The sequence below is a fragment of the Heterodontus francisci genome, chromosome 26 (genome assembly GCF_036365525.1).
Source record: "Heterodontus francisci isolate sHetFra1 chromosome 26, sHetFra1.hap1, whole genome shotgun sequence".
Lineage (NCBI taxonomy): Eukaryota > Metazoa > Chordata > Chondrichthyes > Heterodontiformes > Heterodontidae > Heterodontus > Heterodontus francisci.
In genome coordinates, this window is record NC_090396.1 from 55,117,338 (window position 1) to 55,145,118 (window position 27,781).

General features: G+C 43.3%; 1 protein-coding gene across 4 annotated transcripts in view; it reads left to right on the forward strand.

Annotated features, from left to right (window-relative positions):
- The window catches only part of LOC137384372 (zinc transporter ZIP11-like), a 764,304-nt gene that overhangs the window by 342,552 nt on the left and 393,971 nt on the right, over nucleotides 1-27,781 (forward strand). For all 4 annotated transcript variants that reach the window (XM_068058321.1, XM_068058319.1, XM_068058320.1 and 1 more), the window contains exon 5: nucleotides 15,522-15,689. In XM_068058321.1, the coding sequence (XP_067914422.1) occupies nucleotides 15,522-15,689 (168 nt within the window). The remainder of the gene's footprint in view (nucleotides 1-15,521; nucleotides 15,690-27,781) is intronic.

Here is a 27,781-nt window from a genome sequence, read left to right on the forward strand (position 1 = left end):
TTACCAAAATCTTTTCAATTGCTGACAATTTAGGTGAGAAATTGTTTTTTTGATATTGCTGAAAATCTGTGTAGCCATAATCAATCAAAGAGAGCAGCCTTGGAGTTGGAGGGAATGAACACATTTAATTCCTAATTATTGTGGAAGGTTGTGAATTCAAAACGTAGTGGAACAGCTGGCTATTTTGATCCTTCTTTCTCAAACTGTGCTGATTGTGAAGTGTGAACTGAACAGTTACACATAACCGCAATAACTGTGCCATCCCACTCAAAATGAGGTACTTCGACTTGTTCCAGATCATGTTAAGTGCAAGAGATGGGATTCAATAAGGGTTAAAATATAACGGAATGGGATTAGGGTGGTGAAAGCAGATTCATTAGTAACTTTCAAAAGCAAATTGGAAATATACTAGAAAAGAAATTTACATTGCCATGGGGAAAGAACAGGAGAGTGAGCCTAATTTGATAATTTTTTTTAAAGAGGCAGCATGGGCTGGATGGCCTCCTCCTGTGCTGTAAGAATCTATGATTAGTTCAGCAACGCACCATGGCTCCTTAGACAGCACCTTCCAAACTTGCGACCTGTACCACCTAGAAGGACAAGGGCAGCAGATGCATGGAAACACCACCGCCTGAAAGTTCGCCTCCAAGTTGCACACCATCCTGATTTGGAAATATATCGTCGTTCCTTCACTGTCGCTGGGTCAAAATCTTGGAACTCCCTTCCCAACAGCACTGTGGGTGTACCTACCCCACATGGACTGCAGCGGTTCGAGAAGGCAGCTCACCATCACCATCACCTTCACAAGGGCAATTAAGGATGGACAATAAATGCTGGCCTAACCAGCGATGCCCACATCCCAGGAATTAATTTTTAAAAAAAGAGAGGGCACACCATTTAAAACAAGAGAATTAACCATTTTAAGTTGGGTACAGGTGTAACTTATTTGTATGTCAGCATGCTATTCATTTTTATTAAATATAACTGCAAGTTGTAGTGTTACAACAAATGATTCAGCATACTTTGCTCGGGGGAGATAGGACATCGATTTTAAAATGTAAATTGTAGAATGAAGAAAGACCTTTTAATCAATCAAACCTGAAACTTCTGTGAATAGTGTTCGATCTACCTTATCATGAGTCCATTTAATCTCCTGAAGGAAAGTCCTGGGTAAATGTTTCCTGACCTACAAAGGTGATTGAGGAAAACTCCAGAATGTCAGCCCATCCACATATTTCCACTATTCAACTGGTGACATCTCCCAGGGATTTAAGTGAGCTGAGAAGGGAAAGGTGTGGGTAAGAATTTGGGCGGGGTTGCTCTTTGGTTAAATACTGGCCTTTCATCTCTAAGACCTGGGTTCCAACCCAGTCCACTAACTCTCCTACACAAAACGTGCTTGGGCAGTCCTGATTCAATTCACAGCACAAAACTGCTTCCAAATCACAAAATTGCCCATAATTTGGTACGAATTGTCAGTGTTATTCAAACCATCTTAAGGATGGTTGGGTGGAAAATGGGAGAAGAATATGTCACGTTGATAGAGTAGTGAGTACTTTTCTGAGGGTGAGTCTGAGTTGAGGGAGCTTCACTGTATCTAGCTGTGCTGTACCTGACTTGGGAATACTTCATGCTGATGTGGATGCCTGAAATAAAAAGTGTGCTGTTCCCCCATGCAAATATCTCACACCTTGATGAGCACAGAACTGGAGAGCCAGGGCACCAATCACGTTCCAGGTGCACGGGGTAGTTCATAGTACCCTTCTTGATTTCCAAAAATGTCTGAATTCCACTGATTAAGGAATCTTGTGTGGCTAGGTAAACATGTTTGATCAATTACTTCAGTCTGATTCTGTGTCTGACCTTCTGGCATAGGCTTTCCCCATGTTAGCAACAATCACTGTTGAACATGCTGGTTGTTTCTTCCTTTTCTTCCATTCCACCAACGTTGTTGCTCCCCTCACTGACTATTGCTGGCTTAACAGTTCTCCAGACTGTTGGTGTCCTGAATCTCCTCCAAATTCCTTCCCCCCCCCCCCCCCACCTTGCTCCTCACTCCACAAGAAAAGCTGCACCTCCTCAATGAAGACTTTCTCCAGGCTAACCCAATCCGGTCCTTAAAAAGCAGAAAGACTTGCATTTATATAGTGCCTTTCATGACCTCAAGACATCCCAAAGCTCTTTACAGCCAATGAAGTACTTTTGAAGTGCAGTCACTGTTTTAATTATGGAAACATATCAGCTAACGTGCACACTGCAAGCTTCCACAAAAAGCAATGTGACAATGACCAGATAATCTGATTTTTTTGTTATATTGATTGAGGGATAAATATTGGTTCCCCTGTCCTCCTTCAAAATGCTGCTCTGGGATCTTTTAAGTCTACCTGAGAGGGTAGATGAAGCCTTGGTTTAACATCCCATCCAAAGGTCAACAGTGCAACACTCCCTCAATGCTGCATTTTAATGTCAGCCTGGATGCTCTGGAGCGGGACTTGAACCCACAAGCTACTGACACCGAGTCAAGAACGCTACCAGTTGAGCGACGGCCGACACTCACTATGCTAAAGTTAGTTGTATAGTACATGTGTACTTACGGGTAAAAAGTTCAGTCAGGGTGGCTGGAGGAACAATATTGTTGGTAGGAAAGATTTTAAATTTAGTGACAGCTGTTCTACTGCATGTTGACCAATCATTCTATATCCTGTGATTTGCAGGACAGTTTGCTTCTGTTCTGGAATGGCTCAATCCACTAATCTGCAAATTGGTATAGATGCTAATGCAAAAGCAACTCAACCTGGTAAATGTTAGTACATAAAATATGTTTTATACTGCCTCACTTCACAATCCTCAGATCAGCATTTTCAGTTTGTTCCGAATGCTAGATGCTATGGACTTGCTGTGAACAGCATAATGGCACTTGGCTGTTCTCAAGTAATAATGTTCTGTTGATGTGAATTGATTTTAAACTTGGTAAAGCAAGGTAAATTATACTTAATGCACTTGTTCTTCAGTAGGTTGTCAAATCTGTCTTAAAAAAGGACAATATTCATTAAAAGGGAACAATTTATCAGTGTTAACACAAAAATAAAATTTAAAAAATCTTGCGTTTATATAGTGCCTTTCACAACCTCCAGACATCGTCAAACACTTTGCAGCCAATTAACTTCTTTTAAAGTATGCTCACTTCAATGTGGCAGCAAGTTACGCATAGCAAGCTCCCACAAACAGCAATGTGATGATAAAGCAGATAATATGTTATAATAAGTGTGGTTGAGAGATAAATATTGGCCAGGACACTGGGGGGAATACCCTTGCTCTTCTTCGGAATAGTGACATGAGATCTTTTCTGTCCAGCTAAGAGAGCAGCTGGAGACTCAGTTTAGCTTGCACCACTGACAGTGCAGCACTCCCTCAGTACTGCAGTGGAGTGTCAGCCTACATTTTGTCCTCAGGTCTGTGGATTATTACTTGAACCCACAACTATCTGGTCCCAAGATGAAGTGCGACCAACTGAGCCAGAACTGATATAGATAGTTGATGGACATTGATTGGAAATAATCCTCATCCTACCTGGGTAGAAATAGGAAGACAAAACTACTTATCGTCATGTTTTTTGACTAGGGGGTTGTTAACGGCTTTTGGAGCTTTTCATTGCCAAATGATTAATGGTGTAGACTGCAGGTCAGTAGATTAAATGGTCACCTTGGGGTAGAAATTTATCTTTGGCAGTGGCGCAAAATGGGCTATATTAGTTGTCTGCCAGTTATACACAGCGTCTGATATTCAGTCCCATTGCAGTCAATGGAATTAACTATCAGGTGCCACGTATAACGGGCAGTTGATCTGATAGTGCACATTTTGCGCATGAAGGAACAGCTAAAGTAAAAGCTTTAATGGCATAGGAAATATTATGAAATATAAATCTGTACTGTCACGTGCTAGAACCCTGTCTTGCTGTTAAGATTTGTTTAAAATGAACTTTGCTTTTCCAATAGTCAAATTAGTTCTGTGGGGAGTGTAGGGCAAGGGAATTGAAGTTTGAATTTTTTTTTTTCTTTCTTGGGATGTGGGTGTCACTGGCAGATCAGAATTTGTTGCCCATCCCGAAATGCCCTTGAATTGAGTTGCTTGCTAAGACATTTCAGAGGATAGTTAAGAGTCAACCACATTGCTGTGGGTCTGGAGTCACATGTAGGCCAGACCAGGTAAGGACGGCAAATTTTCTTTCCTAAAAGACATTAGTGAACAAGATCGGTTTTCCGACAATTGATAGTTTCATGGCACCATTACTGAGACTGGCTTTCAAATCCAGATTTTAATTTATCGAATTTAAATTCCACCATCTGCCAAGATGGGATTTGAACCTGTGTCCCCAGGGCATTAGCCTGGGCCTCTGGATTACTAATCTAGTGACATTACCACTACGCCATCTGATTGGGTATAGTCATTGTCAATAAGATGGAAGTCCAGTAGTGGCTGGCCTGCGTAGTTCTCAAGCTTGGGCTGTCCGGGAAGTTAACCACCGCAAAGAGGGCGGTCATTCATCCCTCACTGGCAGGGACATAGGAACAGCCACCTGCCCACTCTGTCGGTGAATGGCACAAAAATGATTTGAAGAGGGAAGCTATGATGTGTTGATTTTTTGGCTCAATAACTCACCCAGCAATATAGATTGAAGAAGTGCTAGGCTCAATTCCTCGTCTGTGCTGACTTGGCTCATTTTAACCAAAGCAGTGCTGCACTTGGATTCAGAGTCTTCAGACTCGAAAAGGCAAAACAAGGCAGGCAGGGTTCCCACTCCCGATTACTATGCAGTGACTGTTGTTGGAGAGTTGCCTGTGTTTGGACAACAGAACAAGGTGAGTCTCACATATGTTGCATTCCGTGGTTGAATTACCTAATAATCTTCACTGGTTAAGTTTACACATGAATAATGGATGAGGTATTGGAGAGTAATACCAGCAACCATGGAACTGTAGTCCAGTGAGAATCGCGCATTCAGAAGAATGTTTTCATGTTTAAATCCCCTCATGGCCTTTCTCCCACTATCTGTATGACCACCTTCATCCCTACAACCCCACAAGAACTCTCCATTCTTCTTTCTATTGCCTTGTCTATCCAACTCCATTCATCTGATTCACTGTTGTGTCTCGGCTCCACGCTCTGGAATTCACATCTCAAACTCCCCTATCTCTCCACCTACATCTCCTCCTTTAAGACCCTTCTTAAAACCCACATCTTTGACTAAGTTATCACTTCTAATAATTTCCTCCTTTGGCTCACTGTCCATTTTTGTCTGATTGCATCTCTGCGAAGCACCATGGAACTTTTTCTTTACATTGTAGGCACTATATTAATATTCCTCATATATTGTCTGATCACAGTGGTATTGTAAAAATGGCCTTGCAATTCTTCCTGTCGATATATGTGTACGGAATGTTATCTGTACTTCTACCCACACACTGAATAGTTGTTATGCTGGGTATAAGCATGAATTTTTGACACTTGGTGCTTTAATGCATACCATCACTTTGATGGAATCCCATAGTAGTATGGTGAGGTGATCTCTGAGGACAAGTAGTCTTTATCTGTCTGGGCTTTGAGAGGCTTCACTGTAAATTGGAAACAGCAAAGTGCACAGATTGATTAAAAGTAAGTTCTCAGTATTGAGAAGAGAACGGCTGCTTAATACTGATAGCTGTGTGATTTTTGTTATCTGGCGGATATTGTAAAAAGGAAACTTAAAGACAAGAAAATTATGAATTAAAAGAATAACCATGGATATTAAACTAAATTGATTTTTTGAAGGCATATGTTGATGATTCAGTCAAGATAAGCCTGTTTCTCCAATGGATTGTAGGGATATATTTTGGGTCAAAGAATTGACATTGGCTCAGATTTTGTGGTCAGTGGTGAAGGAAGGCTGCTCACCGTCCACTGTGCTGACAGCTGCCCACAATGTTTTCTCGAGCATTTGAGCGGAGACTTGCTTTAATCCATCGTCTGCTCCAGCGTGGTGCCTTATATAGGAGATCTATAGCTTCGGTGAGCAGGGCAAGAAACAGATAGACTCTTGAACTGATCAGGTTGAAGAATCTTTACTGAGACACACTTGTCACAAAATTTGGCTCTGTAGCCCATAGTTTTGGTACTAAGGGTGCTATTTTGGTACCAAAATGGTGCGGGTGCCCACACATCTGGTGTGGCCCACTCTAAAATCCATTTTGTTCAGGGTATTAGCGCAGGCATTAGGAGTGTGCATCCAAAGTATACAGCATAGGCAGATCGTGATGTCAATCACATGCAGTGCTGATTTGATGCTAGTGCATATTCAAACTCTCTGTTCCAGTTAATGCCCTCTCTTAACCTCACACAGCTGAATGTGCATTCAGCAGTGGAAGCGCTGCCCCCACCAGTGCTATTTAAAGGAATAATCAACTACTTTCGGTTTAGTTGCTGTTTGATTTCCACTGACTCTGTCTGAATTCGTGGAAGTGCTGTGAGTTTTCAACTGTTGTTTAAAGTTGGTGAAGTTGACAGGGAGTGGTGTTGCCTGTGATAATTGTCAGGCCATTGTCTCAAGCTGTACATACTACAGATCTCCATCTGTGAGTCTGGAGGTTGTGCAAAAGGCAGGCTAAGGGGAGATTTTTGTGGTACTTGAACAGTGTTGAACAGGCTGCAACATGGAGGCATGCAGAGTTTAGAATAGTTGTCATCTCACTCTTCGCATTGCTCCCCATTTCCATATCCCCCTCCCGGTTTGTCTGGATAGCAGCAAAGAAGATGGATGAATTTGGGGGACAATGAATATAAACACTGGCAGGCGCTGTACTTAATGTCACAATAGCATTACAGTAAAATCATTCCACTGTCGAACCACCTCCCTCCATCTCCATTTGTCCTTCAAGTGGTGCTGTTATTTGTGTTTACTTCATTACTCTTAACCAGTACATAAGGAGCAACATGCATGATAGTTCCTACTGAAGCTGCTGAAAGAATGGCTAGGATAGAAATGGGAAGTCATGATCTTTTGTTACCATTGCTGTCTATTTCCTTGTTCACGGCCAAACAGGAGCCATTTCATCAATTCAAAAAGAAATTCCAAATGCTTGAGCTGTATTGATAAGTATTTCTTTAAAAAAAAGACAATAAAAAGCATTTGTTTTATTTCAAAGGTTGCAAAATGCTGCAGTGACTAATATTCATAGCTGTTCTGACAAACTGAGCATGTGCTTTAATTCTGTTGCTATCACGAAGAGGCCAATTGATATAAGAGAGGGCGAATTGATAAAGACAGATGCCAGTTATTGGTAATTCTTCAGTGAGAATTAATGAGAGCAACATAAAATGTTGCTGACATATGGGGCTGAATTTCCGCTTTGGGGACAGGAAACAGGAACCGAGACTGTTTCCGGGTCCCAAACCCACCCCCGGGGGAAACAGTCACTCATTGTGATTTTGACAGTGGCGTCCCTTTAATTTGCATAGAGACAGGTTCCCTGTCCAATTAAGGGCAGTAGGCAGGTTCTTGAAGCTGGAGGGCCAGTCAGAGGCCTTCCAGCTTGAGAGGAGCAGCAGGATGCGGTAAAGGGTAAGTAACTGAGAGAGCACTTCAACATGAAGGTGCCCTCTCATCAACTTTTTAGATATTTGATTAAAAAACTGAAAAAGCAGCCAGGCCAACGTTGTGGGACAGGGGGAAATCCCGTGATAGGAACCCTTCTGGCTGACACTGGCAAGGCTGCATAGATTTCCCATTGCAAGTTGCCATGGGTAATGTTTTTATAACTGAGTTTTATAACCTTGCTAGGTGACTTGAGAGGGCATTAAGAGTTAACCACATAACATGGAACTGAAGAAACATGTTGGCCAGACTAAGTAGAAGGTGATAGATTCCCTTCCCTGAATAAACCAGTTGGATTTTTATGACAAGCCTAATAACTGTGAATCTTAAAGAATACTTTGTATGTCTTTAAGTTTGACTTGTTGCCCAAAGGGACTGTTCCACTCATTTTATACCCAAATTGTACTGGATGAATATGCTACGATGTCACTAACATTTTGGCAGCTGATAACGTCAGGTCTCAGCACACAGACCACACAATGTTTTGGGCTGGAACCCCGATGTGATAGCTTCCTCGCTTTATTTCCAGTTTATTAAACCTGTCATTTTCATTCAGTATTATTTTCTTCACATTCCGTATTGTGCCAGCATTTCCCTATTCATTAGCCTGCTGTGCACATCCAGCGGTTTGCACACACTCAGTCTCCTGTCTTGTTGGCTTTGCTTGGACAGTCAGGTAGAGAACTTAAAGCTACGATTGATTGACAGCAGCAGCAGAAGGGAAATGCGGTCAGGAGGAATGAGAATGAAGGGGAATTGATCAGAACAGATAAACCAGAATTGCAACACTTCCTTTTGAGATCATGAACTGACAAAAGATATTTCTGTGCTTATGTCAAGACCTGGTTTTTCATGACTTTTGAGCTGCTTCTCAGTCAGTCATCTAATATTTCTATCATTAGTCCAGTGCTGGAGAATCAATCTTCCAGCTATATTTGGCAGCAGGTGAACATGGAGAGCAGATTCCCATTTAGAAATGAGTGACCTTTTCTCTCAACAGTCTTTGTCCTTATTCCGTTACAAGTTGTCAGTGCTATCAGTGAAAAATGACTCTCCCAGTATATCACTGCCGGTGGATCTGAAGGACCGAATGAATGCAATTAAACTCTTCCCCTGAGGTATATGACACGAGAAGTAGGGTTTGTTAGTGTGTTGGAATCACTCGGCTGATAACTCTAGTGGTAGAACATTGCGAATCTCAGCCCAATGTGTTGACAGTTTTAATCCCAGCCTTCACTGTCATTTGTTCATGTTTGTCCACATTGGCGAAGTTTTGCCAGTTCTCAGCCAGCTTACTAACCCAGGGGAACTTGATTCCTGGAGCAGACGGAACTGGTTTGGAAGACACTTTTTTAAGTGATTATGAAATAGCATTGAGCTGACACTGGTAATGAAGCACTGCCAGATGTAAAAGCTTGGCCCTGTTAGCCAAACGAATACTAACTGGTAATTGAGAGCTGCTGTCTACTGGGGTCAGAGAAAGGCTGGTAGTTGGAGGAAGTGGAAGACCTACAAAGATAGAGCAGTTGAATAGTTGCCTCATGGCTGCAGAACAATTTTACAAAGTTACCTTTTGTTTTTAGATGACTATTTAAGGGAAAATCTCCCAACTACACCATCCCATCCTCTGATAGAAGCTGGTTTTAATGGCAGTGGTATATATATATATATATATACATTGAAATATGCAAGATTCTGAAGACACTTGACAGGGTAGACACTGAGAGGTTGTTTCCCATTGCTGGGAATCTAGAACACGAGGGCACAGTCTCAGGATAAGGGGTCAATCAATTAGGACAGTAATGAGGAGAAATTTCTTCACTCAGAGGGTTGTGAATCTTTGGAATTCTCTACGCAAGAGGGTTGTGGATGCTCCCTCATTGAGTATATTCAAGGCTGAGGAATCTGGGGACTTGGGGAGTGTGCGGGGAAGTGTAGTTGAGGCAGAAGATCAGCCATAATCCTATTGAATGGCAGAGCAGGCTTATGGTCTGCTCCTGCTAATTCTTATGTTTAATCCCCACCCTACTCTTCACAACTTCATCTCCTCAGTCCACCTTTAATCCCCTTCTTTTCCTCAGCTCCATCCCAGTGCCTTTCAAAACTATGAAAAATTCCCTCCTCACAAAAAACCAGCCTTGAGCCTTCAGTTCTCGCTAACAACTGCCATATCTCAAACTTCTATTTCTTCTCTGAGATCTTTTAAATGTGTTGTCACCTCCAAGCTCGGTTCTCATCTGTCCCCTCACTCTTTTTTTCAAATTCCCTCTCTGGGTTCTGCCCTGCCAATAACACCAAGACTGCTCTAATATCACAGATACATTTGCGACTGCAGCCACAGTGCCCTGTATCATCTTGTATTTTTCACAGCATTAAACATGGTTAATCATTCCATCATCTTCCATCATCTTTCCTCTGTACCTTGCTTTTTACCCTCTGCACAGTCAACTCAAGGTTTGTAAGCAAATTTCAATGATAGCCCACTACCATCGGACCGGCCAAGCGTTCCTCAAATTTCCATCTTTGTCTACATTTTGTCTCTTGGCAGTATAATTTGTTGGCATAGGCTCAGGTTTCATTTGTATGGTGATGATGCAAAGCTTTAATCTTCCCCCACCGCTCTTGACTCCATGATCACCATTGCGCTATCCACCTGCCTGTCCGACACCATTCGTGGATGAGCAAAACCTTTCTCCAACTTACCTTTGGCAAGCTCAAGTCATCCTGTTCAGCTTCCACCAGAAAGAATTCTCGCTCCCACCTAATTCCTGCGCCCCTCTCCTATGTCCTTTTGATCCTGAATGAGGCTTCAAACGCCACATCCAAACCTCCATCAAGACTGTCTATTTCTACCCCCAAGTGAGACCTTGCTTCCATCCGACCTCACCTCCACTACTGTTGAAACTCTCATTCATGCCTTTATCAATCTCCAGGCTCTATAACTTCCAAATGAAGTAAACTACTGCTTCACCAAAATTCTACAGCCTGCATCCTATGCCCTACTAAGCCCCGCTCTTTTATCACCCTTGTCCTTGCCAAATTCAATTGGCTCCCCAGTGCCCAATTCATATCCATGGTCTTGTTCATCCCTAACTCTGCAACCTCATTGAGTGCTGCATGCCAAGGTATATTGCTGCTCTTTAGTCATAGAACCTACTTTTGCATTCTGTCCTTTATGAACCTCACTATTGATCACAGAACCTTCAATGTGAAATGCCCCCTGTGAATCTCTCTACCCAAACCTCTCTCCTCTTCTTCAAAACTCATGCCTTTGGTTACCTTTCCAAACTCTTGTATCACCAATATTTGGTGTTTGCTTTTAAATCTGAGTGCTTTGGATTGTTTTATTATGTTAATTGAGCTATATAAATGTGAGGTGTGGTGACAGGTGAATCTGTTTTATGTAACAGCCAGTTCTGGATATTCTTTTTGAGGCAAGTGGCTTGTTATTTGAAAACCTATATGTATAAAATGCTAAATCTGGAACATTAACAGACACCTTAGCCTAGGGTGACACTTGAGTGCTGTGTTGGAGGGCTTGTCTTCCAGATGAGAAGTTAATCTGGGCCCCCAACTGCTTGTTCAGGCGGATGTTAAATATCCCCTTGCACTGTTTGAAGTGCAGGGACCTGTGGTCTCCTGCATAACATTCATCCCTCAATCAACACCACCAAACAGATTCATTAATCATTTATCTTGTTGCTGTGCGGCTGCTGTGCTAGTCTATAAAACACTGACTGCTCTTCAAAAGTACTTTGTTGGCTGTGAAACGCTAGGGCCATCCTGAGGACATGCAAGATGTTATATAAACACTTTCTTTATTTTATTTATTTATTTAGAGATACAGCACTGAAACAGGCCCTTCGGCCCACCGAGTCTGTGCCGACCAACAACCACCCATTTATACTAACCCTACAGTAATCCCATATTCCCTATCACCTACCTACACTAGGGGCAATTTATAACAGCCAACTTACCTGTCACCTGCAAGTCTTTGGATGTGGGAGGAAACCGGAGCACTCGGAGAAAACCCACGCAGACACAGGGAGAACTTGCAAACTCCGCACAGGCAGTACCCAGAATCGAACCCGGGTCCCTGGAGTTGTGACGCTGCGGTGCGAACCACTGCGCCACTGTGATGGATTACAAGGCAGCTCAACCTTGTGTTCAGGAACAACATATTGTGCTATGCATTAGTGAACAAGGGCTGGGATTTTAATTGGGCAACGGGATTCTCGATCTCCAGAAAAAGTGATGCCAAGAACCCTGCATTGCCTCTTCTATGGAAGGCCTGCTGAATCTAGTGCCAAATAGGCACTTACGTGGACAGCAGCGGGCCTTCCACAGGATCAAGGACCCCAGTGACAGAAGTCCTGCCCTCAGAGCTGCCGGTTAATCAGAGGCCAGTAGCTCTTTCACTGAGCAGCGCCACTGCAGAGGTGGTGGCTGCTGCTGGTGGAGCACCCACCTGAGACCGAGGAGTGACATTGGACCCAGGCCACAGGGGTCTGGTGGGGTGGGGGCACGAGGGAGGGGCTTTAGGGGGGGGTCGCTAGCAAGGGCAAGGTGGTGACTCTCAGCGGGCCACCCCCCTTCCTGATGCTGAGTCCCTCATTCAGGCTTTGTGCCTTTTAATGAGCAGCCCCCGCCCCCAACCCTCCTGGAGCTGGGAAGCCGCCCACGTGGTTTTTCATGCTGTGCTTTCCATGTGGGGACAGGGCCACCTGCCGCACGGTTAATTGCGACGGTGGGATGAGGCCTTTAATTGGGCGTTGATTGCCCAGTTAAAGGCCTCAAGTGGCGGTGGGGCGGAAAGGCCGTTTACAGGCCTTCCTGCCCCAGACTGAATTTTGATGGAGGCGGGAATGTGGCGGTGGGGGCTCCCCGCCTCCGTCCCACATGATTTTATGCTCTCCCTGCCTCCAAACTTGCTGCGGGCGAAAGCATAAAATTCCCCCCAAGGGTTCAAGTGTTTCTTAATGAAAATGATGCCTCTTGAAAGGAAATCCCCCTTATGTTCCATCCAGTAATGGGCCTGCAATGTTTTCCTGAACAGACCAAAGTTCACTGTCACTGAGTTCTGAAGAAGGGTCACTGACCTGAAACGTTAACTCTGCTTCTCTCTCCCCGGATGCTGCCAGACCTGCTGAGTATTTCCAGCATTGCTTGTTTTTATTTCACAGTCATTGATCCTGTTCAGTACTCTCAGGTGGCACTATGTTCTTGAGATATTTGCCCAGTCCCTGCTGTATCTGAGCTGATTAAGTGCCTCGACCGTGTGCCTTTTCCAGCAATTCTAAAGAAAAAACTGGATTAATTCTGTCTTTTCTTTCTTGGTGGTGGCATTAGTTTTAAATTTAGATCAGTGGCACTGCTGCAGACAGGAAAGGAGAGGGCAAGAAAAGTGTTTTTATGAAGTTCAGGTCGACAGCAGTAATAATATTGACGCACAGTCGACCTAGAGAATTAGCAGTGACATTACTGAGCACTGACAGTCAGCTGCCTGCACCAGACTGAAAATAAGATGTCGGCTATAATGAATATGGGGTTAGTGCTTGGAGGAGCTGCTAATTATCTTGGTCAGTCGGGACAGCAGCACATTCAGTTTTCCCTGGCAGTACATTCAGCTCTTGTCAAGTGTTGAAATAACCTGTTGAAATAACACTTCATTCAATTCAATTGTCAGGTGTTATTCACTCGATAAAACTGTGCATGTGTTCTGTGTGCCAAGGAATGCTTCTGTGCACAGTGAAAAATACCAAATTTTTGCTGATAGTTTTGTCAAAATCCAGATAATGGCTATATAGAACATTAAACGGACAATGTCTTTATGATAAATGTTTCTTTTCGAATATGAATTTCTTTTAGAAACATTTATTCATTTTTATACATATTTAGATCTTTAATAATCCTACAGTCATTACTTTTTGCCAAGGATTCAGAGGATATGTGGGAAGTGATTAATGATATCCAAGTATTTATTTTTAAATAAAGTATTTACGTTAATGTATCAAAGTGCATCATCAAGTCAAATGCTACTTTTCTTCCTTTCTAAATAAAACATTTCTGCTGAAGTCCTTCATGAAGGTGAAGCGCCTTAAGATGAACACAACATGGGAGCTCCAGCCATATAGAGAAATTGACTTAGTGCCAGTGAGGGTCATGGTCCTGGGTCATTAGACATGAATGTCACATGCCGACAAGTGGGGTTCACTGCTGCACAGAGAACATATGCATAGTATAAGCTTATGGCAAGTGTATAATGCCTGAGAACTGACTTTGCTGACAGACAATGAAGGTGAAGTTTTAAACCTTGAGGATAAGCATCAGAGCCCTGAATCTATATCAAAGCTGTAAAGCCTCGATGCAGCCCAATGCCAGACTGTCAGTGGAGTTGCTTCTTGGCGTCACAGGATTCTGGGTTCAAGTCCCACTCCAAGATGTTAATGCACCACCTAGGCTGACACTCAAGGGCAAGAAGTGACGCATTGTCCTTCAGATGAGACATTAAACTAATTTTTTAACTGATATCTGATGGTTCAGCTGGTTTAGGATCTCATGCTACTATTTGAATGTGGAGTTCTATGATTTGGGCAACATTAAACCTTCATCTAGTATAACCCAAACAGATTAACTGGCTTTTCATTTCATTGCGCAAAATGGCTGCTGTGTTCACCTACATAGTGTCAGGGCTTGCACTTCAAAGTAATTGTCTGTATGTGAAGTATGTTAGAACATTTCTGAAAAACATGATAAGGTGCTGTATATATGTAAATACTGCAGTTAATTTCTTACATATATTTTTGCAAGTTACCAATCTAACCATGGGCCAACTAGTTTCTGCATGACATGAAATGAGATGACACTTGAGTGAAGCTAAAAAGGTTATGCCCCACATTTCTGAGTTAATAACAGGGTCACGCTCTGCTATGATGGATTTGCTCTATATAGGTTTCACATTCATATCTTCCCAAACCTAAATATGAGGATATTACCAGCTGGCTTGTCTGGTAAATCCCAGGATAAGCAAAAATTCATACCAAGCCTCTTGACCAGTGCAGTCTGAATTCGGGTGCCTTAGAAATATTCAGAACCTCTGGGATCATTTGTGTTACTCCAAAGAGTTCCCTTTTTTAACTAATCCGGCCTTTTTCTTTATTCTGAAACTTGTTCCAAAGTTTCCGCAATATATAGAAACTTTGAGTTTATATTTCAATATAACTTTCTGATCTATCCTTTGGAAGGCTATTTCAAAGAATTGTTTGTACGGATTGGCTCACTGTTCACGAATAAATGTTTCATGTAGCTTTCCAATCTGAGGTTGATCGTTTGTGTTAAGGTTTCAGCATTTGAAACCTGGAAGTCCTGCAGACTCAACAAAATATTTGTTTACTCGAGTGAGTGTGATCTACTGAAAGGATATGTTTCAGTGTTTGGTTGAATTATTGTGTTACATTACCAAGGAGGAGCTATAAGCTGCTCAGTAAATGTCTGACCAACTATTTTTTTTCTGTGTGAATCTTACTGAGGAAGAAAGCCTTTCTTTATTGCGTAGCTGTATGTTGGTGGGAAAGGGCATGGGGAACTTATTATTCAGCCTAAATTTCTATTCTTAGTTATGTCACTGCTGTGGGGCATTCGTGTGAGGAGACTTTGTCCTACCATTCTAGGCTGTATTTAACCCAGCTGAAAGGACAGCATATTTGCCCAGTCAAGTCCTTTTCCAACATTAATTGTCCCTCGAAAATATTTGAAGGCTTTAAACTGTAATGTTTTTATGTCCTGGAAATGGTAACAAGTTAATTCAGAATTTGAACTGATTTAAGATGACAAGAAAAAAAAATGGTCCCGCAAAATGTTTCTCAACATACTTATTGATAAACTTTTCTTGCAGAGAAAATTGACAATGGGGAAATCTATCCGAGAAAAAGGGGACAGCAACCCAACTACTCCGAAGGGTTGACAGCATTCAATAATCCACGATCCACTCCAGAGCAACAACAGAGCAGTTGGAAGCGTATCATATTACTCATTCTTGCCATCACCATACACAATATCCCAGGTAAGAAATACTTAATTCTAGCAGGGCTTCTTCAGAATTATACACACTTTGATCAAATGACCATGTAGGAGACTTGGAAGATATTATCATCTGAGTCAAAGCGTTTCCTGCAAGTCAACCTGAAAAAGCTGCTTAAACACCTCCAGTGCAGCAGGAGAGCATTCGGTATAAAGTAAATGATGCGGTAACATTAAGCCAACCTGTGCCACCTTCTGTGCTTTGGCCAGTTACTTCTAGAAATTGGAGGCCTCAGTAATTGGTCAAAGAATAATAGCATAGGACTCAAAGTAGGTCTAGTACTGAAAGCTGAAAAAAGGCATTCCTTAGACATTAGATGAGCCCAGCCTGGGCTGCATTTTATATTTGATAGTATCAATGTGAGCCGCATGGAAGATGGCAGGATCCCCAAAGACACATTGTACAGCGAGCTCGCCACTGGTATCAGACCCACCGGCCGTCCATGTCTCCGTTATAAAGACGTCTGCAAACGCGACATGAAATCGTGTGACATTGATCACAAGTCGTGGGAGTCAGTTGCCAGCATTCGCCAGAGCTGGCGGGCAGCCATAAAGACAGGGCTAAATTGTGGCGAGTCGAAGAGACTTAGTAGTTGGCAGGAAAAAAGACAGAGGCGCAAGGGGAGAGCCAACTGTGCCCCAACAAACAAATTTCTCTGCAGCACCTGTGGAAGAGCCTGTCACTCCAGAATTGGCCTTTATAGCCACTCCAGGCGCTGCTTCACAAACCACTGACCACCTCCAGGCGCGTATCCATTGTCTCTCGAGATAAGGAGGCCCAAAAGAAAAGAAAGTATCAATCTGGTAGGTTCTGTAATACTATCTTCCAAATCTCTACAGCCGTTCACTGAACCTGCCATCCTTTTACTAAGTTTTTAAGTTGTAGGCTTTATAGCAAAAGTAAGCAGACAACTACGGTTTAATTGAAGGACTGTAATTTAGTGAAGAAGGAAAGATAAGATGTAGCAGCCTTCAATATTTACAGATAATTAAAAAATAGTTTCTATAAGTGAATATAGCACAGAGTACGTTTGTTCTGTTTTCATAGCCATCCATAAACAGATGATTACTGTGAACAAAACTGGGTGATTATAAATCAGGGTTGTCCAACATCTGGCCCTTGGGTGTAAACTGTACCCAGGGCCGTACCTCATCCTCTCCAGGGCTCCGTGACTGGAGATGGGAAATTTCCCTTTGTCTTCTTGCAGACCGGCCTTTTAAAAACATCGTGCTGTCAGTTTCACAGCTGACAGCTGCTGAAGCAGGAACACGCTTCCCAACTTCGGACAGATTTGGGGTTTTCCGACTTTTTAAAAAGCCCACCAAAAAACCCTGCATCTGTCCCAAGTTGGGAAGCGCATTCCTGCTTCAGCAGCTGTCAGCTGTGAAACTGACACCGTGATGTTTTTAAACAAACTGACCAACCGCAAAGCTGTTGTGCTGAGCACTCCCGCTCCTTGCAACTCGGCAGTGGGGTGGGGGGGATCAAAGAGGGAGAGAAGGGGGACAGAGAAAGAAAGGGAGGGGAAAACAGAGGGGGGGGGACAAAGAGAGAGAGAGGGGGAATAGAGAAGAGGGAGTGGACAGAGAGAGAGACCAGTGTGGGGGGCGTGGGGGTGGTGGCCAGAGAGAGAGAAAGGGGGGATGGGTGGGGTATCACAGAGAGCAAGGATGACACAGGGTTGGGGGGAGGAACAACACAGGGGGAACACAGGCAGAGACAGAGAGAGAGATCAAGAACACTCCTGACAGATGGATAGCTATCTGGAATACTCCGCATTGCTACAAGTGTGCGGGAAAACATTGACTACTTGTGTAAACAAAAAAATGCCAAGTATCGCACTAAATCGTGTCCAACATAGAATCATGGAAAGTTTAAGGCACAGAAAGAGGTCACTTGGCCCATCGTGTCTGTGCCGGTCGAAAAACGATCCACCTTTTCTGATCCCGCCTTCCAGCATTTGGTCCGTAGACCTGCAGATTACGGCACTCCTTTTGAATGAGTTGAGGATCTCTGCCTCAACTACCCTTTCAGGAAGTGAGTTCCAGACCCCCACCACCCTCTGCATGAAAAAGTTTTCCCTCATCTCCCCTCTAATTTTTCTACCAATCACTTTAAATCTATGCCCCCTTGTCACTGACCTCTCTGCTAAGGTGAATAGGCCTTTCACCACTCTATCCAGGTCCCGCAAAATTTTGTACATTTCAATCAGATCTCCCCTCAGCCTTCTCTGTTCCAAGGAGAACAACCCCAACCTAACCAATCTTTCCTCAAAGCTGCATTTTTCCAGTCCTGGCAACATCCTTGTAAATCTCCTCTGTACCCTCTCTAGTGCAGTTACATCCTTTCTGTAATGAGGTGACCAGAACTGCACACACTACTCAAGTTGTGGCTTAACCAATGAGTTATCCAGTTCCAGCATAACCTCCCTGCTCTTATATTCTATACCGCGGCTAATAAAGGAAAGGATTCCATACGCCTTCTTAACCACCTTATCGACCTGTCCTGCTGCCTTCAGGGATCTGTGGACATTCACTCCAAGGTCCCTTACTTCTTCTACACTTTTCAGTATTTTCCCATTTATCTTGTATTCCTTTGCCTTGTTTGACTCCTACAGCTGCAGGAAGAAAGTGAAAAAAGAAAGTAAGTCAATGAATTAATCATCTCATTTAAAGCTTCTTCACAAAAATGCACATTTGTTCTGTTTTGATTCATTGTTAGATAACTTTTTAATGCCCTTATCTTTCTGAAATTGTATCACCAGCTGCACCCCCCCCAACCCCACAACCATATAAGACAAAAATTGTAATGTGGCCCCCAAGCGAAAAGGTTGGACAACCCTGCTATAGACAGACAGGTAACAGAAACATGTTGTCTATCAGCCACTGTAATATCCCTTGAGAAGAGAATCTAATTGATATGGGAATGGCCTTGCAGAACATTCCTGTCAAAGAGGTAATAGAAGGAGGAAGGAGAAAGCGTGTCTTTGATGTGAAAGGTACTTCGATAATGAACGATGTCAGCTTTGACTAAAATATTTGCATTTCTCAGCACTTTGAGTGATTGGAGTTTTATGATGAGTATTTAATAGGTTTATGCTAATTGCTGTTATAGCTGCAATATTCAGGTGTCAAATGCAGAAATTATGTATTCATTTTATATACTTGCTGGCGTTTTTTTCCCACCAAAATCATATTCCATTTCCTGTCCCATGAAGGGTGAGTAGGTGACCTGCTCCCATGTGTTTCCTTCCATCTTTCTTGAGCAATCAGCAGTAAAATGTCAGAGTGGAATGGTTTGATTTCCGCTGCAGTCCCATTCTCCCCCGACCCTGCAACCGCAACACTTTGAGAGGATACATCAGTTTAACCGGACGCCAATAGTCCAACTCAGGTCATGAACTTTCTATGCAGGGAATCCGTACAGACTGACCTTCCACTAATCTATGGCCCAGCATGTTTGTATCTCAATACTGTCATGAGGCATCCTGCCAGTAGTGACCAGCATTTACCTCCCTTATGTCCCGTTTTGATTTTTGTTTTAAATTTCATTTGTGTTTGAAAAATAAAATCTACGAACTACACAATATCTATAAAAAGAAGAGGGATAATTCATCCAGGAGTTTGTCATTAGAAACTTATTGTAAGTCAATGATTCAAAGAGAGGTGGATTTGATCTGATGCACATACGCCCACATAATGGAACAGTACCATGTGAAAACAATTATCTTATCACAAAGCACTTAGATGTGAAAGCAAATATAACTGGGTGGACAACTTATGTAACATAGAATGAAGGGAAATTGCAGACCTCTGTGTTATTGACTGATTCCAACTGATCCCATTGCCAAGTCTGGAGCTAAAAAAAAATCATATAATAGAGATAAATCTCAACTTTCTTTTATTGCAAATAAAATGCTGAAAAAAGGGTTAGTTGAACAAGTGTGACCATTTGAAGATGTCCTCTGAGTATTTGCAGTTGTGTTTGTTATTTCGGAATCATGTTACTTCTCTCCAATGTGTGCTTCCATTTGATTGTACTTCTGCACATCTGGCATGTTATCTGCTTTTAATTTTATTCTATTTGCACATTTTGACGACTCTACTAAATTCCCGCTTAATTGTGCAGTCAAATACACAATCAAACTTAGGATTGTTTCAATGAAAGAAGGGAATAAAATTTCAGGTTTAAGTAATTTTTAATATATGGTACAAAATGATGAATTATTGAAGTTTTTCCTTCTGATTCTGAGTTCCCACTTGTATAAGCTTCAAGCTAACTCCACGCATTGCAAACATCTTTTCCATTAATTTCCAGCATCTATTATATTGTGTAAAATATCCTCAAGTGCATCAATTTACACAACTAATCATCTAGTCACAAGTTTCCTCTTACAAAGTCAGTATTGTCATGTTAGGCCCCCACCTACCAAGAATGAGGCGCATTAATTATGTCTTGAACATTGATTTTAACCTGCTATTGGAGTGAAGAAAGGATTTGTTAAATAGATCAGCCATGGCTGGAAAAGACATTTGCATATTAACAGACAGTGTTTGGAAGGACAAAGCAGCCATTCCCTGACACATTCAACCCACAATGGACTTTTGATCACCAGACATTGAAGGTGGGGGAGCTCGCATTCCAGGTTGACTGCTATGATGGCCGAATACACAAATGGACATGGTCAAACCAGTTAGTCACATGACTAACCTAGTGGGCAACCTGAGTTTTTTAAGTTTGTACAAACAGTTTGGGAAAAAAGCAGAATTCTCCTGGAATGAGAAGATCTCTCCTGGTCAGCTCGCCACAGCCTCTCCTGTCTGCCTGCTCCCATCTCTTTCCCACAAGCCTCTGAATCCACTGAAGACACATGAACCCCAAGAGAGAAAAGTCTCCTACAGTGAACAAGGTTACTGGGCCCCAACGAAAAGCAAGATCTACCTGCAATCAAGGACTCTATAGTGAGCTCAAAGACCCGTAACAACAACTCTTCAGAGAGATGTGGAGGCTAGATCACTGAAAGTATTTAAAGAGGAGGTAGATAGATTTTTGAAATTTCAGGAAGTTGAAGGCTTTGAGGAACTGGCACGAAAGAGGAGTTGAGTTCTGGGGCAGATCAGTCATGATCTTATTGAATGGCGGGGCAGGCTTGAGGGGCTGAATGGCCTACTCGTTCTCCTATTTCTTATGTTCTTTCTTATGTTCTTATTGCCTCAAATGTTTCCACTGTATTTTTCTTCTCTTTTCTGTCTTTATTTGCATGTGTGTATCACATATGCATGCTCGTGTGGGCGCGTCGTGTATCCGTAGGCGTTAACCGAATTAGAGTTTAAGTTTCATAAATTTCAACTTTTCTTTGTTAAACCTAAGAAAATCTGTTTGTGCTGTTTTCTTTGCCTTACAATTGGAAAGCAGTGAACAAGGATTCACCAAGGGGGAGCTAAAAACACAGTGTATTTAAAATTAAACCCTGTTACAGTAAGACCAAGTAAAGGCTGAGAGGGACCCCTAGACACCTTTCTCACTTGGTTGTAACAGTATTGTTACATATTTCTCACTGTTTCTAATTTTGGTTATGACTGAGTTCATTGCTTCTGTCTGCTCCAGGCTTTTGCACATACAAAGATGGTGCTGAATAATTGGCAATATTTTTTCATAGCTTGGATCACACTAACAGGACTAATGAGTTCTTGCAGTGTCTCAGTGCAGTCTTGTGGTTAAAGCTCCGTGCATTTCAAACACGGACGACTGAAATTCCTCCAAATGATGCATAAAAAGCAGGAGAATTATCTTTGGCACACAATTCGAAGACTTAACGATATTTCCTTCTTCTGGAATTTGCCAAAGAGAATGTTTTTAAAAACTAGCTTGAGGCTTAAAGCTATGTAATTTGAGACTAACATGACTCCATCTAGAAGTGAATCATTGGGGTTTGTGAGGAGGGTGGGGAATTGTGTCACTTGGCCACTGTGCTGTCTTGGAGCTTGTTTGATCATTTTTAAGGGCCAGAGAGGAAGTTCCCAAAATTGGCCTTATGCATATTCTTTTTCTGGCTTCTTGTTGCTGTGTGCATAAGGGAAATAGAGGTGAGTGTGTGCGGAAGTTATACCGCGATAGGATAGGACAGGACGGGCCCCATAAAGTAACTGGGTTGACCTGCTCTTTAACTGTATTTTTATACATAAATTAGGTGGCTGTTCAAAGAAGGGGGAAAGATCGGTGATGACATCATACCAGACAGAAAATTTGGGATTGACAAAGTAATCTCAAGGTGACCCATTAGTTTCAGTCACCTGACTGGAAAAGACTCACCCAGGTGACGTCCATCTGCCGCTATCTGTTATTGACCTAATCAGGAGCCAATAGCCTTTCTGGTCATGGATGACAGTCCAACACTTGCATGCAACTCACTGATGATTCATTGCTCATCCTAATTGAATCAGACTGCACTTGGATTTCCCCAAATTACTCATCCCTTGCACAGTGCCACTTGTACTCTCCAAGGGCCGCTGTGTGCTGCGATTAACCTGCTGTCGAAATATGATTATCAAATCATCAGTGACTACAGAAAAATTACTAGAGAGGTTCAAAACATCTGCAGACCCAATCAGTAGAATATTGCCAAATTGTTTTCCCCAGATGTCTTTAACTTGGAAACTCTCTCCGGTTTAGTTAATGTACTGTTCGCTGTGTTTATGTTGTGTTGAAGAGATAATTGAGTACTAATATTTATTGCTTTGACACCACGCCCACAAATAGCTCCCAAAATACTTACTAGAACGAGTCCATCTAATAGCATTTCAAGGACAAGAGCCAGGTTGTCATGCGGTTGCATCACTAGCTCATGTTGCAAGTTTGGAGAGCAATTCATTGAACATATATAGCCCCGTTATTTACAGCTAAACTACAATTTGGCTTTGCTATATTATGTGATAACTGCAACGGTTTGCAAGGTAGGTGACATTATTTCAGATGAAATAGCCTATTTACAACGGTTTCACCTAAATTGAAACTGGCAGCAGTGGGAAACTGGAATGGGATAGGAACTAAATCAGTATCATTGAAGCTTCCAACATTTTATTTCTGTATATTTCTGCCTAATTGGTTCCAGGATCCAGTATGGCTGAACCTTTGCCCCTCAAGGGATAAGGCAGTTTATTTTCCTTGTGAATTTAAGTGCATCAAAAATTGAATAAACATGAATGCAGTTTTGCTTTTTTCCCATGGATAAAATACTGGGTGGTTAATAAAAGGAGGGTGGGGGGGGAAGCTTGTTAAAGACATGATGACTATTTTTTAATGGTTATTGAAATTGGATGGAGAGAACCATGTATAGTATTCCTCAGGGGATAATAAATTTGAAAATTTTTGCTATTCAGCCTTAGCCAACAGTTTGATTTGTTGATTGGGTGACTTGAAGCAAATGGAGTGGGAGGAGGCCGTGTGAAGCATAAACATTGCACAGACCATTTCAGCCAAATGGCCTGTTTCGATCTTGTATGTAATATTTCTATAGTCATGGTTACCATTAGTTTCCAAACTCAAGGTAAAGTTGTGCCATTCCTATCATTTTATTTTGCAGCATGCTAACTTGTTAGTAGGAAGGAATGTAGCAGCTCCTGTGGGGTAACAGATTATGGCGGAACAGATAGAGATGAGTGTGGCAGGGTCAGCATTGTGCCAACTAACTAACAAGATGAAGTGTTCTGCAGTAGGCACAACCACCTGGACTTCACTGAAGATGGCCAACGTTGTGACTGTAGGTGCAGGTGGTATAACATTGCCTCCCAGTAGTAGGAAGGCAAGGAGGAGCAGGATGAGGCAGGTGCGTAAGAGCCACAGGCAAGAGAGCAGTAACACTGCTGGCTAAGAAACATTTGCCTGAGGGTTTCATAACAGTTTTTTTTTCCAGTGGTGTCTGAAGATGAATGAAATCATTGTTAATGTTTCCAGCTGCATTTGAAAACATGCACTTTGCTTTTCACCTCACCAGAGCTCCACATTATTTTTGCTTTAGAGTTACTTTTTTTTTTAAGAGTTATACAGCACTGAAACAGGCCTTTCGGCCTACCGAGTCTGTGCTGACCATCAACCACCCGTTTATACTAATCGTACATTAGTCCCATATTCCTTCCCTCAATTCTCCTACCACCTACCTACACTAGGGCCAATTTACAATGGCCAATTTACCTATAAACCTGCAAGTCTTTGGCTGTGGGAGGAAACAGGTGCACCCGGCGGAAACCCACGCAGTCACAGGGAGAACTTGCAAACTCCGCACAGGCAGTACCCAGAATTGAACCCGGGTCACTGGAGCTGTGAGTTTGACTTTATTCCTTTGCAGTTAGTTGTGCAAACCTCCATTATCTTTCCCCTCCACGTGATTGGGGGTGGTGGGGGAGGTGTGCCGCCCCAGCTATTTAATTAAGCCACCGCGCTTGAGATTCTGGCAGCTCTTTGGCGTGCGATCCGTGCGTGCGCGCTGCCATTTTTTGAGCTCGCCACCAAGATCGGCGGCAGACTTTTAAAATCCAGCCCATGAGTTCAAATCCCACCACGGCTGCTGGGGAATTTAAACTCCATTATTTAAATAAATCTGGGATACAACGCTAGTATCAGTAATGGTGACAGTGAAAATACTGGATTGTAGTATAAACCCATCACTAATGTCCTTTGCAGAAGGATATCTGCTGTCCTTACCCAATCTGGCCTATGTGTGACACCAGACCCAAAGCAACGTGGTTGACTCTTAACCGCCGTTAGAAGCGGTCTAAATGTTAGCCTGGCCAGTGAATTCCACAATTTGTGAATGAATAATATAAAAGTTACATTCACCCAAGTGGTTATTCTTCATGCAGGAATGCAGTCAGAGTGTGTTGGCAGAATTCACTGATACTTTTGATGTGGTGCGCGACGAAGTGACAGTTTGAAGCCTTGGAGTACACACCAGTTTGATAGTAGGATGCTAAACACAAATTGGCACACTGAGGAGAATATACCCATCGCTCATAGTGTAATTCTTTTCCAGTGTTTATTTTTCAGCTGCTTCGGTTTTGATGAGGTATGTCTCCAATTTTATTTTCCAGCTTCTATTTTTACACCTAGAATGGAGAGTAAGAGGGGAGAGGAAGCAAAAAGTTACTGCAGCATACTGAACATATCGGCCAGAATTTTACCTGCTGAAATAGAGTGTCCTCCGAGGCTGCCGAGCCAGAAAATGGCAGGCGATGATGCGGGTCATGAGAGGCCTAGATAGAGTAGATGGGAAGGACCTGTTTCCCCTAGCGGAGAGGTCAATTACCAGGGGGAACAGATTTAAGGTGATTGGTGGAAGGATTAGAGGGGACATGAGGAAAAACTTTTTCACCCAGAGGGTGGTGGGTGTCTGGAATTCACTGCCAGGAACGGTGGTGGAGGCAGAAACCCTCAACTTATTTAAAAGGTACCTGGACATGTACCTGAAGTGCTGTAACCTGCAAGGCTAGGACCAGGTGCTGGAAAGTGGGATTAGATTGGGCGGCTAGTTTTCTCGGCCGGCACGGACATGATGGGCTGAATGGCTTTCTGTGCCGTAATTTTTCTATGGTTCTATGGGTCGGGTCCCTGGCATCGTGACGCCCAGACCCCATCTTATGCAGGTCGAACGGCAGGCGAGATTGAGGCGCTGCACGCCATCCGATTTACATCAATTAAGGGCCAATTGAAAGATTTGAAAATCCAATTGATAGCTATTTTACCTCGGCTGTCGCTTTTTACATCTGGCAAACGGGTCAAAGGGGGAGTCGGGAACCCGGCAGCGTTAAAAGAGCAGCAACCAGTGTGTCTGTGAAGGAGTTGGAGGTACTGTATTTTTCATTTATTTCTGGTAGATTTCTGAGTTGGTTGTAAGGTCGGGGATGATATTGCTGGCTCTCCAGGGTTCACCTGAGTGAGTGCAACTCCTGGTAGAGCCACAGCATCAGTATTTATTCTGTGTAGGGGAGGGAGGTTTTGAGTGCCTGTCCTTGCAGCATGCAGCAAATATCTGTCCTCATTACATCTTTGGGACACTGCAGCTATGGGAATTGTCCACTCTAGAGGTGGCTCCTCTAATGAGGAAGAGAGCACCACAAGGAGGAACAGGGGAATAAGTGGCCAGGGGTATCAGCGACCTGCTGGCCAGCTGCAGCGTGGTAATGGGGAGGGGCAGAAGGTCAGAGTGCACCTGGTGCAAACACCTGTGAAGTGACGAGTCTACCCAGTAGACAGGGTGTACCGGCAGAGGCTGAGCTTTCTGCAGATGTCGGAGTACCAGTGCCTTAGAAGACTGCGCCTGTCCCGAGAGACTGGCACATCTCTGTGAGATGATGGCAGCGGAGGTCGCTTCCATCTGCGTGGGTGGCCATCCAATGCCAGTCGCATTGAAGGTCACAGTCGCTCTGAACTTTTACTTATCAGGCTCCTTCCAGGCTTCATCAGGAGACGTGTGGAATCTCACAGTCATCAGCGCAATACAGCATTATGGTGATAACTGATGCCAAATTCAGGCATGCCAACCAGTTTGTCAAGTTCGAGACAGACTCGGCCAGTCAGGTCGAGATAGCCAGAGGCTTCAACGCCATCGCTGGGTTCCCCAGGGTCCAAGGCATGATTAATTGTATACGTGTCCATTAGAGCACCTGCAAGCCAGCCAGGGGCCTTCATTAATCGAAAGGGGTTTCACTCAATGAATGTGCAACTTATCTGTGACCACTGTAAGAGGATATTGCAGGTGTGTGCTTGTTATCCAAGAAGCATTCACAACGCATTCATTCTCCGGAACTCCCAGGTGCCAGCACTATTCAGTCCTCCCCAAGTTTTTTTTTATCTGTTTGTGGGATATGGGCATTGCTAACAAGGCCAGCATTTATTGCCCATCCCTAATTGCCCTTGAGAACGTGGTGGTGAGCTGCCTTCTTGAACCGCTGCAGTCCATGTGGGATTGATACACCAACAGTGCTGTTAGGAAGGGAGTTCCAGCATTTTGTCCCAGTGACTGTGAAGGAACTGTGATGTAGTTCCAAGTCAGGATGGTATGTGACTAGGAGGGGAATTTGCAGGTGGTGGTGTTCCCATGCAACTACTGCCCTTGTCCTCCTAGGTGGTGTGGCTGCAGGTTTGGAAGGTGCTGTCTAAGGAGCCTTGGTGCATTGCTGTCGTGCATCTTGCAAATGGTACACACTGCTGCCACTGTGCGTCAGTGGTGGAGGGAGTGAATGTTTGTAGATGGGGTGCCAATCAAGCGGGCTGCTTTGTCCTGGATAGTGTCGAGCTTCTTAAGTGTTGTTGGAGCTGCACCCATCCAGGCAAGTGCAGAGTATTCCATCACACTCCTGACATGTGCCTTGTAGATGGTGGACAGGCTTTGGAGAGTCAGGAAGTGAGTAACTATAAACGGCTATAAACTGAGAGAGGGGATTATGCAGTGAGACCTGGGTGTTCTCATACACCAGTTGCTGAAGGTAAGCATGCAGGTGCAACAGGTGGTAAAAAAGTCAAATGGTATGTTGGCCTTCATGGCGAGAGGATTCGAGTTACAGGAGCAGGGATGTCTTGCTACAATTATACAGGGCCTTAATGAGGCCACACCTGGAATATTGTGTGCAGTTTTGGTCTCCTTATCTGAGGAAGGATGTTCTTGCTATAGAGGGAGTGCAGCGAAGGTTTACCAGACTGATTCCTGGGATGGTGGGACTGACGTATGAGGAGAGATTGCGTCGGTTAGGATTATATTCGCTGGAGTTCAAAAGAGTGAGGGGAGATCTCAGAAACCTATAAAATTCTAACAGGACTTGACAGGGTTGATGCAGGAAGGATATTCCCGATGGTGGGGGAGTCCAGAACCAGGGGTCATAGTCTAAGGATATGGGGTAAACATTTCAGGACTGAGATGAGGAGAAATTTCTTCACCCAGAGAGTGGCGAGCCTGTGGAATTCGCTACCACAGAAAGCAGTTGAGGCCAAAACATTGTATGTTTTCAAGAAGGAGTTAGATATAGCTCTTGGGTTTAAAGGGATCAAAGGGTATGGGGCGAAAGCGGGAACAGGCTACTGAG